This window comes from Sus scrofa, chromosome 12 (assembly GCF_054392235.1).
Source record: "Sus scrofa isolate SSC_HxYL_T2T_F1_AM1 chromosome 12, Sscrofa_HxYL_maternal_Yorkshire_Landrace_v2.0, whole genome shotgun sequence".
NCBI lineage: Eukaryota > Metazoa > Chordata > Mammalia > Artiodactyla > Suidae > Sus > Sus scrofa.
The window spans coordinates 23,130,795-23,141,614 of record NC_139394.1 but is presented as its reverse complement, the minus strand read 5'-3'; the positions used below and the strand labels follow the sequence as shown (position 1 = coordinate 23,141,614).

General features: G+C 40.2%; 1 protein-coding gene across 15 annotated transcripts in view; it reads right to left on the bottom strand.

Annotated features, from left to right (window-relative positions):
* The window catches only part of MED1 (mediator complex subunit 1), a 31,584-nt gene that overhangs the window by 7,996 nt on the left and 12,768 nt on the right, over window positions 1-10,820 (bottom strand). For all 15 annotated transcript variants that reach the window (XM_084984512.1, XM_021067049.2, XM_084984521.1 and 12 more), the window contains 9 exons: window positions 10,454-10,528; window positions 9,548-9,621; window positions 8,391-8,480; window positions 6,701-6,812; window positions 5,799-5,923; window positions 5,419-5,537; window positions 4,227-4,428; window positions 1,043-1,138; window positions 810-915 (listed from right to left, as the gene is read on the bottom strand). In XM_084984512.1, the coding sequence (XP_084840638.1) occupies window positions 810-915; window positions 1,043-1,138; window positions 4,227-4,428; window positions 5,419-5,537; window positions 5,799-5,923; window positions 6,701-6,812; window positions 8,391-8,480; window positions 9,548-9,621; window positions 10,454-10,528 (999 nt within the window). The remainder of the gene's footprint in view (window positions 1-809; window positions 916-1,042; window positions 1,139-4,226; window positions 4,429-5,418; window positions 5,538-5,798; window positions 5,924-6,700; window positions 6,813-8,390; window positions 8,481-9,547; window positions 9,622-10,453; window positions 10,529-10,820) is intronic.

The window sequence follows — 10,820 nt, the reverse complement described above, 5'->3', positions numbered from 1 at the left end:
AAAATAAAAAATATTTTAAGCTTTTGAGGATCATATGATTTCTACCCAACTACTCTGTCATCTTAGCTCAAAAGCCACCACAGACAATATGTAAGTGAACTGGCATAGCTGTGTTCCAATAAAATTTATTTATTAAACAAACAACTGGTACCTGCTCTAAAATATCTTGAAACCCGCATTAATGCTTTTGGGATGCGGACTGGCTTAAGTGTCTTCCCACAGACTGCCATTTGACATGTTACATGTGTTAAAAAAGTGACACAGAGGAAAAGTGAAAAAATATCTACATCTTATTTCAGCTCCCTCCCTCATAAAAGAACCCTAATGCTGGGCCTAAAGTTACCTACCTTACATCCTATTACTTTCATAATGACATTTAAAAAAACCAATCCTCATAATGCTTTTGGATTAAAAAGCAGAGATAGGTGAATTCAAAGCAGTGACTAAATGCTTTCCTCCTAAATTTCTAATTCACTTGAATACTGAAAACAACATTCCTTATACACTTCTTTTTTTTTTTTTTCTTTTTAAGTCTGCCTCTACAGCATATGGAAGTTCCTGGGCTAAGAGATAAATTGGAACTGTGGGCTCCAGACTATACAACAACAACTGTAACACCGGATATGAGCCATATCCACAACCTATGCCACAGCTTGCAGCAACCCCAGATCCTTAACTCACTGAGCAAGGCCAGGGATTGAACCCACATCCTCATGGACACTATGTCTGTTCTTAACCCATTGAGCCACAAAAGGAACTCCACTTATACACCTGTTAATGGGACTCTGATGGAAAAGGGCCAGTGCTACCTTTGAACAACTTTGGCAATGAAGTCATCTGTGCAAATGAGTGCATCTGACAGCCCCTTGTAGAGTTTACAGCTCACATGTGTTGAGTCCTGCACATCCATTACCACTGAAAGACAAAATATATAGGAGGTATTTAAGACAGATTCAGCTTCAGCTTCTGACTTTTCAAAAAAAGACAAAGGGAACAAACTGCCACCTGGAGAAAGGTGTGGTTAATCACCCATATAACTCACCACACACCAGGGAGTCATTCACAGGGTGCTGAAAAGACACACTGAAACGGGACTCAGACAGGGGACACACTTCAAATTGGAGGAGCCCAGGAGAATCTAAAGGCAAAAAAAAAGATCAGAAAATAAGCAAAAAAATTAAGACTTGAGACAAGTAATCAGTAATAATTAACTATGAAATTCTTTATCTTCCTCGTTGGAAACTAAATCCCACGCTTTTTTTTTTTTTTTTTTTTTTTTTTTTGGCCATGCCCGAGGTATATGGAAATTCCCCAGCTCAGGGATCAAACCTATATCACAGCAGCAATCAAAGCTGCTGCGTGACAATACTGGATCCTTAACCCCAAGCCACAAGGTAACTCCCCACACATCACATTTTTTTCTTCCTTTTTTGGCCCCCCTGTGGCATATGGAGTTCCCAGGCCAGGGATCAGAACTGAGCCACAGTTGTGAACTATGCCACAGCTGCAGTAACACCTGATCCCTTAACCCACTGTGCCAGGCCAGGGATCAACCTGCGTCCTGTTGCTCCAGAGATGCCACCAATCCCACTGCACCACAGCAGGAACTCCTCCCCACATATTTTTTTTAATAAATAAAACCTACTATGTTGGAGTTACCATTGCTGCTCAGTAGTAATGAACCCGACTAGTATCCATGAGGATGCGGGTTCAATCCCTGGCCGCACTCAGTGGTTTAAGATGTGGCATCGCCATGAGCTGTGGTGTAGGTCACAGACACGGCGTGGATCTGGCATTGCCGTGGCTGTGGCGTAGACCAGCAATTGCAACTCCAATTTGAACCCTGGTGCGGGAACCTCCATATGCGCCTGTGTGCCAACTCCACCCCAAAATAACCCTCTGTGTCATCCACAGGTGACTGAAGGAATCAGATTCCAAAGAATCTATCAGTTTGTGTTATAAATACTCCAAAGTAACGAAACTTTAGGGTCTTTTTTTGTTTTTCTAAATGGCTGCACTTGCACCATATGGAAGTTTCTGGGCTCGGGGTCCAATTGGAGGTGCAGCTGCAGGCCTATGCCACAGCCACGGCAATGCCAGATCCGAGCCACATCTGCAATCTACACTACAGCTTGAGGCAATGCTGGATCCTTAACGCACTGAGCAAGGCCAGGGATTGAACCTGCATCCTCACAAACACTATATCAGGTTCTTAACCCACTGAGCCACAATGGGAACTCCAACTTCAGTTCTTTTAAACGAAGGTATTTAATCCCTAAATTGAGAAGGTCCTTGGCAGATATAAACACCCTGCCATGAAAATAAATTCTGAAAATAAACATACCCAAGAGGAGTTTCTCATTTTATCTGATAAGCAGACATCAGAACCACTGCCAAAAACTCTGCTTTCTACAAGTGTACAGCTGTTGGCTATACATTCCATAGTTTGATAAGCATGGATGTAGGGGCTATGGTCTAAAAGGATATATTTAGGAGTCCCCACTGTAGAACAGTAGGTTAAGAATCTGACTGCAGCAGCTCAGGTCACTGCAGAAGTGCGGGTTCGATCCCCAGCCCGGTACAGTGGGTTAAAGGATCCAGTGTTACTACAGCCATGGCAAAAGTTGGCAGCTGTGGCTCAGATTTAATCCCTGACCTGGAAACTCCATGTGCTGCAACTGCGTCCATAAATTAAAAAATAAAATACAATAAAATGATATATTTATTGCCAAATAACTGTCATCATTAGTTTCTAAGCCAAAGTGTATGACAGCATGCTTCTCTATAGAATTTCACAACTATCTTACAAAAACTCAGTTTTAAATGCCATGAAGCTATGTGGAAAAATCTCCTAGGACTGAAATACATGAAATAGAAGGGTCATAAAGACACTTGCATATGCTCTATGTCATTACTCCAACTTTCTAAGATTTCTAGTTTCTAAAGCAATTCTGTTTGTTTGTCTTTCTGTCTTTTTTAGGGCCGCACCCTCGGCATATGGAAGTTCCCAGGCTAGGGGTCCAATCGGAACTACAGCTGCCGGCCTATGCCACAGCCACAGCCACAGCCACATCAACACAGGATCTGAGCCATGTCTTCGACCTACACCACAGCTCACAGCAACTCGAGATCCTTAACCCACTGAGCGAGGCCAGGGATTGAACCTGAAACCTCATGGTTACTAGTCGGGTTTGTTAACCACTGAGCCACAACAGGAACTCCTAAAGTAATTCTTATTCCCATAAAAGACATCTCCTATTTACCTTCCCTGTTTCTTCTTGCCTACCATTTGTACTGATACATCTCTATCAGTGAAGTGCTTTACATATAAAGTAAAAAATTAATGATCGTTAACTAGAGCAGCCAAAATTCATATCAAATTTTCTAATGGTAAATGGAAAAACAGCATTCCAGAATTCTGGAAGAAAAAGGACAGGACACAGGTCTCATCCTTTTTTAAGCAATATAATTAAGTTCTCCAAAGAATGGGGAGAGGAAATATACAGGACTAAAAAGTGGGAAGTACTGTCCTAACAACTTAAAATTCAGATATTAAGAACTCTTTTCTTACAGAACCCCAAGTTATACCTTATATTATCTGCTGCAAGGTTCAGGCCCTCAGGGTACCTAATTATATCACTACATGTAGAAAAAGAATAAATCTATCACATAAACAAACAAACCTCCCCAGTGGTTTCCAAATGCCAATTTACAGATTGGTTCCACTAAAATTATTTGTGGAGGAGTTCCCGTCGTGGCTCAGTAGTTAACAAATCCGACTAGGAACCATGAGGTTACGGGTCGATCCCTGGCCTTGCTCAGTGGGTTAAGGATCCCATGTTGCCGTGAGCTGTGGTGTAGGTCGCAGACACGGCTCGGATCCCACTTTGCTGTGGCTCTGGCGTAGGCAGGCAGCTATAGCTCCGATTCGACCCCTAGCCTGGGAACCTCCATATGCCGCAGGAGTGGCCCAAGAAATAGCAAAAAGGACAAAAAAAAAAAAAAAAAAAACAACCAAGCAAAAAAAAAAAAAAAAATTATTTGTGGAGCTTAAACTAGATTCCCAATTCCTCTTACAGGTTCTAACAAAGTTCATTTGGGTATAGAAACCAAATATCTATAGTTTTAAAAGCTCCATAGGTGATATGATATGCCACCAAATTAGAGAACTATTAGAATACTAAGTTTCTATTTACCATTAAGTGTATCAAAAGGAAAGGCAGTACCTTCTTTCAGAATAGTCCTTTTTACACAGCTTCCAATTAGGGTGTTATAGGCCACTTGGTGTCTAATCAGATTCAGGATAAGGGGAACCCGGCCAGGGTGCTGAAAGGTGATTTTGCTAACAAGGGTTCCCTGTAGACTTCTACCATCTGGAAGAGGAGCATCTTTGTTGAGAAAATAGCAGTGTTGCTGACCTGGAAGAGCCTAGGCAAAAAGAAGAAAAGAAATAAATGCTATTTATTCACCCATTGTATTCCAATCACGAACTATCCTGGAAATAACCCTACTCCTCAAAAATCTGCAACTTCTTGCTGAATAATAAAGCTCCATAGTGAATTCTTTGGTCAGCTGATATTAAATGCCAATTATTCACTGGGCTGAAAAGTCCCTTTTTTGGTAAATGTTCTGCTAGCTAGTGGTTTCCCAACCTCTAACATAAAAATTACCTCAGAAATCTGCATAAAAAAGACCTATGAGTTGTAACTACAAAATCTATTTTTAATGAAACACCCTACATAGTTAAAATAGAACCATAATTTGGGAACTATTACTTTAGACTATTATCAATCATTCAAGTAAATTCAAGTTCACATGTGGTTTTAAAATTTTTCTTATTCATTCCAACACTTTCTTCCCTGTGACCTACCCTACAGCTTCTGGAACACTGGATCCTTAACCCTCTGTGACACTGCAGGAACTCCCCAGAATACCATACTTACTGAAATTTCAACAATGAAATGTACAGTTTCCTGACTTAGAAGCTTATGCTATTTCTTCAGCATGTTTCAGAGATTTCTATACTTTCTCACCTGACTGAGGAAATAGGACATGATCCAGCAGTGCAAAAGAATGTCATATGACCTCAATAATCCTATAAAAGGAAGATTCTGATTCAAAAGTCATCTACAGGAGTTCCCGTTGTGGTTCAGTGGGTTAAGAACCTGACTTAGTATCCATGAGGACGCGGGTTTGATTTCCTGGGCTCACTCAGTAGGTTAAGGATCCGGCATTGCCACAAACTACAGCATATGTCACAGATGCAGCTCAGATCTAGCATTGCTGTGGCTGTGACACAGGCTGGCAGTTGCAGCTCTGATGTGACCCCTAGCCCAGGAACTTCCATACACTTCAGGTACAGCCCTAAAAACAAACAAACAAAAAGGAATCTACAACAATCCATACAGCCTTACTTACAGCATAAAATCGCATGTTATGATTCAAAGGTACAGGGTCAGGGTCCTTTGACAGTTCAAACTGAGTGATCAGTTCATAAAGGGGTACATAAGTTGGCTGGGTTTCAAACAAAGGAATTCCTGGAGAGACAAATATCAATATAATGATTACAATAAGATGAAGATGTTGACAGCTCAGTCTTCCCTTCATGAGTTTTATTTCATTCATTCATTTATTCAGAAAGTAGTTACTAAGCATTTACTAGTACAAAGCACCATGACATCTATACAGTAGCTTTCTGAGGCCTACAAAAGTGAAAAGAGGTCTAACATAATCTTCAGCTGAAGTCTGCTTTTAACATTTACAACAATTGTTAGCTCCTGATGCTTCTTAAAACTCACCTGTGCAGTTCTGAAGTTTCTGAACAAATGCTCTAGATACTGGGATTGGCTGGGGAAATTTCAAGAAGAAACAGGCAGGAAGATCAACACTGTTGGCACTGGTGATTGAGGAAAAGGAGGGAGTCCTTAAAAAAAAAGTGGAGGATTGGAATTTTTGAACTGATATGAAAATGAAAAAGCTAAACACCCATCCTTAGACATATCTGTATACTCTCAAAGACTATCAAAAACTCACTCTCTGAACTTCTTTCCCCCAATTCCAGAATACCCTATTTGTTAACCCTTGAGTATTTTATCAAATATCTATCCTGAGGCATGTTCTCTATTATTACTCCAGCATAACTCCAAATCAACATAAAGTCCCTTAAGAAAATCCCATATAGGAGTTCCTATCATGGCTCAGTGGTTAACGAATCCGACTAGGAACCATGAGCTTGTGGGTTTGACGCCTGGGTTAAGGCTCTGGTGTTGCCGTGAGCTGTGGTGTAGGGCGAAGAAGCAGCTCAGATCCCGTGTTTCTGTGGCCGTGGTGTAGGCCAGCAGCTGCAGCTTGGATTAGATCCCTAGCCTGGGAACCTCGATATGTCACAGGTGCAGCCCTAGAAAAGGTAAAAAGACCAAAAAAAAAGAAGGAAGAAAGAAAGAAAATCTCATAGAGCAATCATTAAACCAGTGAGAATAGCATAGTTCTCTTCTTTCTCTCTTAGGATAAGAATGTGTTCTATGAGCAGGCTTCAAAGAGGAACATTCAGATACTGAAAAGAAATTAAATGGCTAAAACAAAAAGCCCATTTCTAGAAAGTCAAGTTGGGGGTAAAGCCAAGTGAAAGTAATACCTGTTTCATACTGGGCTTAAAGTTGAAAAACTGGACTTTACTACTCGAGAATTATATATAACTTACCATTTGTTGTCAACTGGATGAGACCCCATAATTAATGGTGCAATTGGGAGTTTATACATAGCAGATGTTCCTTCAATTGTCACTGATGCATTCATGCCCAAAGATCGAGGAACTGGGAAAAGGAAAGAAAAAAGGTTTTCTCCAAAGTAACAAAATTATAAGAATCTTTTTTTTTTGTCCACATTCTTGGCATGTGGAAGTTCCAAGGCAAGGGATCAAATCCAAGATGCAGCTATGACCTATGCCACTGCTGCAGCAATGACAGATCCTTAACCCATTGTGCCATAGCAGGAACTCCATAAGGAACTTAACATTAAAAAAAAAAAAGAAAGAAAAAAGGAGCTCCTGCTGTGGCCAAACAAGATTGGCAGCATCTTGGGAGTGCTGGAATGTGGGTTCGATTCCCAGCCCAGCACAGTGCGTTAAAGGATCGTCATTGCCACAGCTGCAGCTCAGGTCAAGACTGCAGCTCAGATCTGATCCCTGGCCTGGGAGCTCCACGTGCCACAGGGCAGCCAAAAATTAAAAAAAAGAAAAAAAGAAAAGCTAACTTCTGTATAATTCATGAGCCCTAATTTGTTGATAGATACTATAATACCAATATAACTTAGAAATGCTAGAGTTATCTTCCTAACCAAACATATTTCTCTGTCAGTAAATAAAACAAAATAGGAAACAAGGCAGTGCAAAGGGAAAAAAATTTTTTTTTCTTTTTACTGCTACACCCATAGCATACAGAATTACCTGGACCAGGGGTCAAATCATAGCTACAGCTTCAGCCTATGCTGCAGCTTATGGCAACGTTGGATCCTTAACCCACTGAGACGGGCCAGGGATCAAACCTGAATCCTCACAGAGACAATGTTGGGTCCTTAATCCACTGAGCCACAATGGAAACTCCAAGGAAAAATTTTTTTTTTTTTTTTTGCCTTTTCTAGGGCTGCTCCTGCAGCATATGGAGGTTCCCAGGCTAGGGGTCTAATTGGAGCTGTAGCTGCCAGCCTACACCAGAGCCACAGCAACACAGGATCCAAGCCGAGTCTGTGACCTACACCACAGTTCACAGCAACGCCGGATCCTTAACCCACTGAGTTAGGCCAGGGATCAAACCCGCAACCTCATGGTTCCTAGTTGGATTTGTTAACCACTGAGCCATGATGGGAACTCCCGAAAAAGAATTTTTTAAAGGCTCATTACCAATATCTTATTCTCTTCAACTTTAAAATGCATATTTAAATAGAATTATGATTATAGGACAGTCAGTGGTTGAAATGAAAAGGTGACCAAATGAGTTATCAGGCCATTTCTCATTATGTTTTAGTGTGCTAAGGGCAAATACAAAGTAAGATCCATTATTTTAATTCTTTGGTAACTTAGCTAATTTCTCTACCTTTAAATAATGATTAAAGGAGATTGTTTCATATCAGATGGTTTATATCTTTTCATTCATGCATTCATTCACTTACTCAAAAAGACTGTTTTTATTGTATGTATGTGTACATATAATGTGTACATATGAGTACACATTAGATGCAAACTCTAGCAGAAATGTAAAACTTTGGTAGCGAAGGCAAATTCATTTGGGAGTAGCAAACCATAAACTACAGGCAGGCCTGGGCATTCAAATTTTTTAAAGTATTTTTTAAACACTGAGTAAGAACCTTCAGTTATTTCATAGTTCAAGTCTTACCATTATTCTCATGCAAAATGATAGGGGATGTGGTCTTATCATCCAGTAGGTCAGAAGGAGAGGCATAATACTTCAAGTTCATTAAATGACCTATGAAAGATAAAACTTATTATCACTTTTTTGTCAAGTAAATTACAAATAAAAACATTCCCATTCCTATAAACCTATATATAAGAAAATAGTTTCAGATGAGCACTCATGATCCAAAAGAGTTTATGAAATATAACAGAATTGTAAGTACTGATTCTAGTGACAACAACTTTTTGCACATTTAAAAAAAAAAACAAACTAGAGGAGGGTGGATGTGGACACCTCAGAAACCATTAAGAAAATACACAAATGAGGAGTTCCCATTGTGGCGTGGCAGAAATGAATCCGACTAGGAACCATGAGGTTGTGGGTTCAATCCCTGGCCTCACTCAGTGGGTTAAGGATCTGGCGTTGCCATGAGCTATGGTGTAGGTCGCACACAAGGCTCAGATCCTGCATTGCTGTGGCTCTGGCACCGGCCAGCGGCTAAAGCTCCGATTGGACCCCTCGCCTGGAAACCTCCATATGCCATGAGTGCGGCCCTAAAAAGACAAAAGACAAAAAAAAAAAAAAAAAAAAAAAGAGGAAGGGATAAATTAGGAATTTAGGATCAGCAGATACAAACTACCACAAATAAAATAGATAAACAACAAAGTGCTACTGTATAGTACATGGAACTATATTCAATATCTTATAAACTATAGCTAAAAGGAATACACACACAAATGAATCACTTTGCTATTCTAGAAACTAATACAACATTGTAAAACAACTATATTTCAATTAAATAATTAGAAAATGAGTCCCCACTGTGGCACAGTGGGTCAATGACCCAGCTTGTCTCTGTGGAGATGCCAGTTTGATCCCCAGCCCAGAGCAGTGGGTTAAGGAACCAGCACTGCTGCAGCTGCAGTGTAGTTCACAGCTGAGGCTCGGATTCAATCCCTGAACCAGGAACTTCCGTATGCCATGGGGGCAGATGAAAAAGAAAAAAAATTAAAAATTAAAAAAAAAAAAAAAGAAAGCCACCACAATTGACTGGTGATCCCTCGCCTATAAACTCAAAGTGAAATTTCAGGTTTCTAAAATTAGACATTTTTCTAAATAGGCAAGATAGGATCACATACCCCCACTTCTTGGAGTGAGATAGCCAACACTTCCATGAAGAATCTTATCCAAGGGACCAGCATTAGTTGCTTTCCTGCAAGACAAAGATCTGTTTGCTTGTATTTAAACCCTGAAGGTATTAGGGCAAAGTGTGATAATGAGTTCAGCTCTTAAACATCTTATAACCCAGTCTTGTACTTGGGCATATAACAATTGTACTTCACTTCCAAAGTGAAGGGGATATTTCCAAGGATATGCCAGTATGTAACACAGTGAACAAAAATTACAACTACACTATTATTTATCAGAAGGGAGGCTAGGTTTGAAATGTCTTCTGACAAAGCCTCTGGGATGACAACCAGCAACTAAGGTGTGCTGATAATCAGAAAATGGGGAGTTCCCATCATGGCTCAGAGGTTAACAAATCTGACTAGCATCCATAAGGACGTGGGTTTGAAGCCTGGCCTCACTCAGTGGATTAAGGATCCAGCGCTGCTGTGAGCTGTGATGTAGGTCACAGATGTGGCTCGGATACCAAGTTGCTGTAGCTGTAGTATAGACTGGCAGCTGCAGCTCCAATTCGACCCCTAGCCTGGGAACTTCCATATCCCACAGGTATGGCCCTTAACAAAAACAAACCAAAAAAAAAAAAAAAAAAAAAAAAAAAAATACAAAAAAAGAAAAGAGAATGGAATGCATGCAATCATGTGGGAAGTGAAAGAGGTGGACAAGATGTATAATGTAGGTAAATTGTGAATGTATAGTAATATACATCTATACATATACATACACATATACATTACACACACACACACACACACCCCGTATATGTATTTTAAAAAAAACAAGTAGCCTCGTAACCCATAGATGAAAACCGTTAAGAACTCTGAAGGGTCAAACAGAATTGACATCTTAGACAATCTTACCAATACATAACTGCCATTTTAGATAGATCCTGTTCTAAGCTTTGGAGAGCCAAGTACATTTTAGTCTTCAGTTTGCTAGGAAGTAAATAAACAAAACAAGAATTAAATAGCTGAAAAATATGCATACACGCACAGAAACATTGAAAGCCTAGAGAGGAAATCTACCTTGGAGGCAATTAAAATATTAAAAAAAAAAAGAGTTCCTGATGTGGCACAGTGGGTTACTGATCCAGCATTGTCTCTGTCTCCCTAGTGGTGCAGGTTCAATCCCTGGCCCAATGCAGTAGGTTAAGGATCTGGCATTGCCATGGCTGTAGCACAGGTGGCAGCTGAGGCTTGGATTCAATCCCTGGCCCGGGAACTTCCA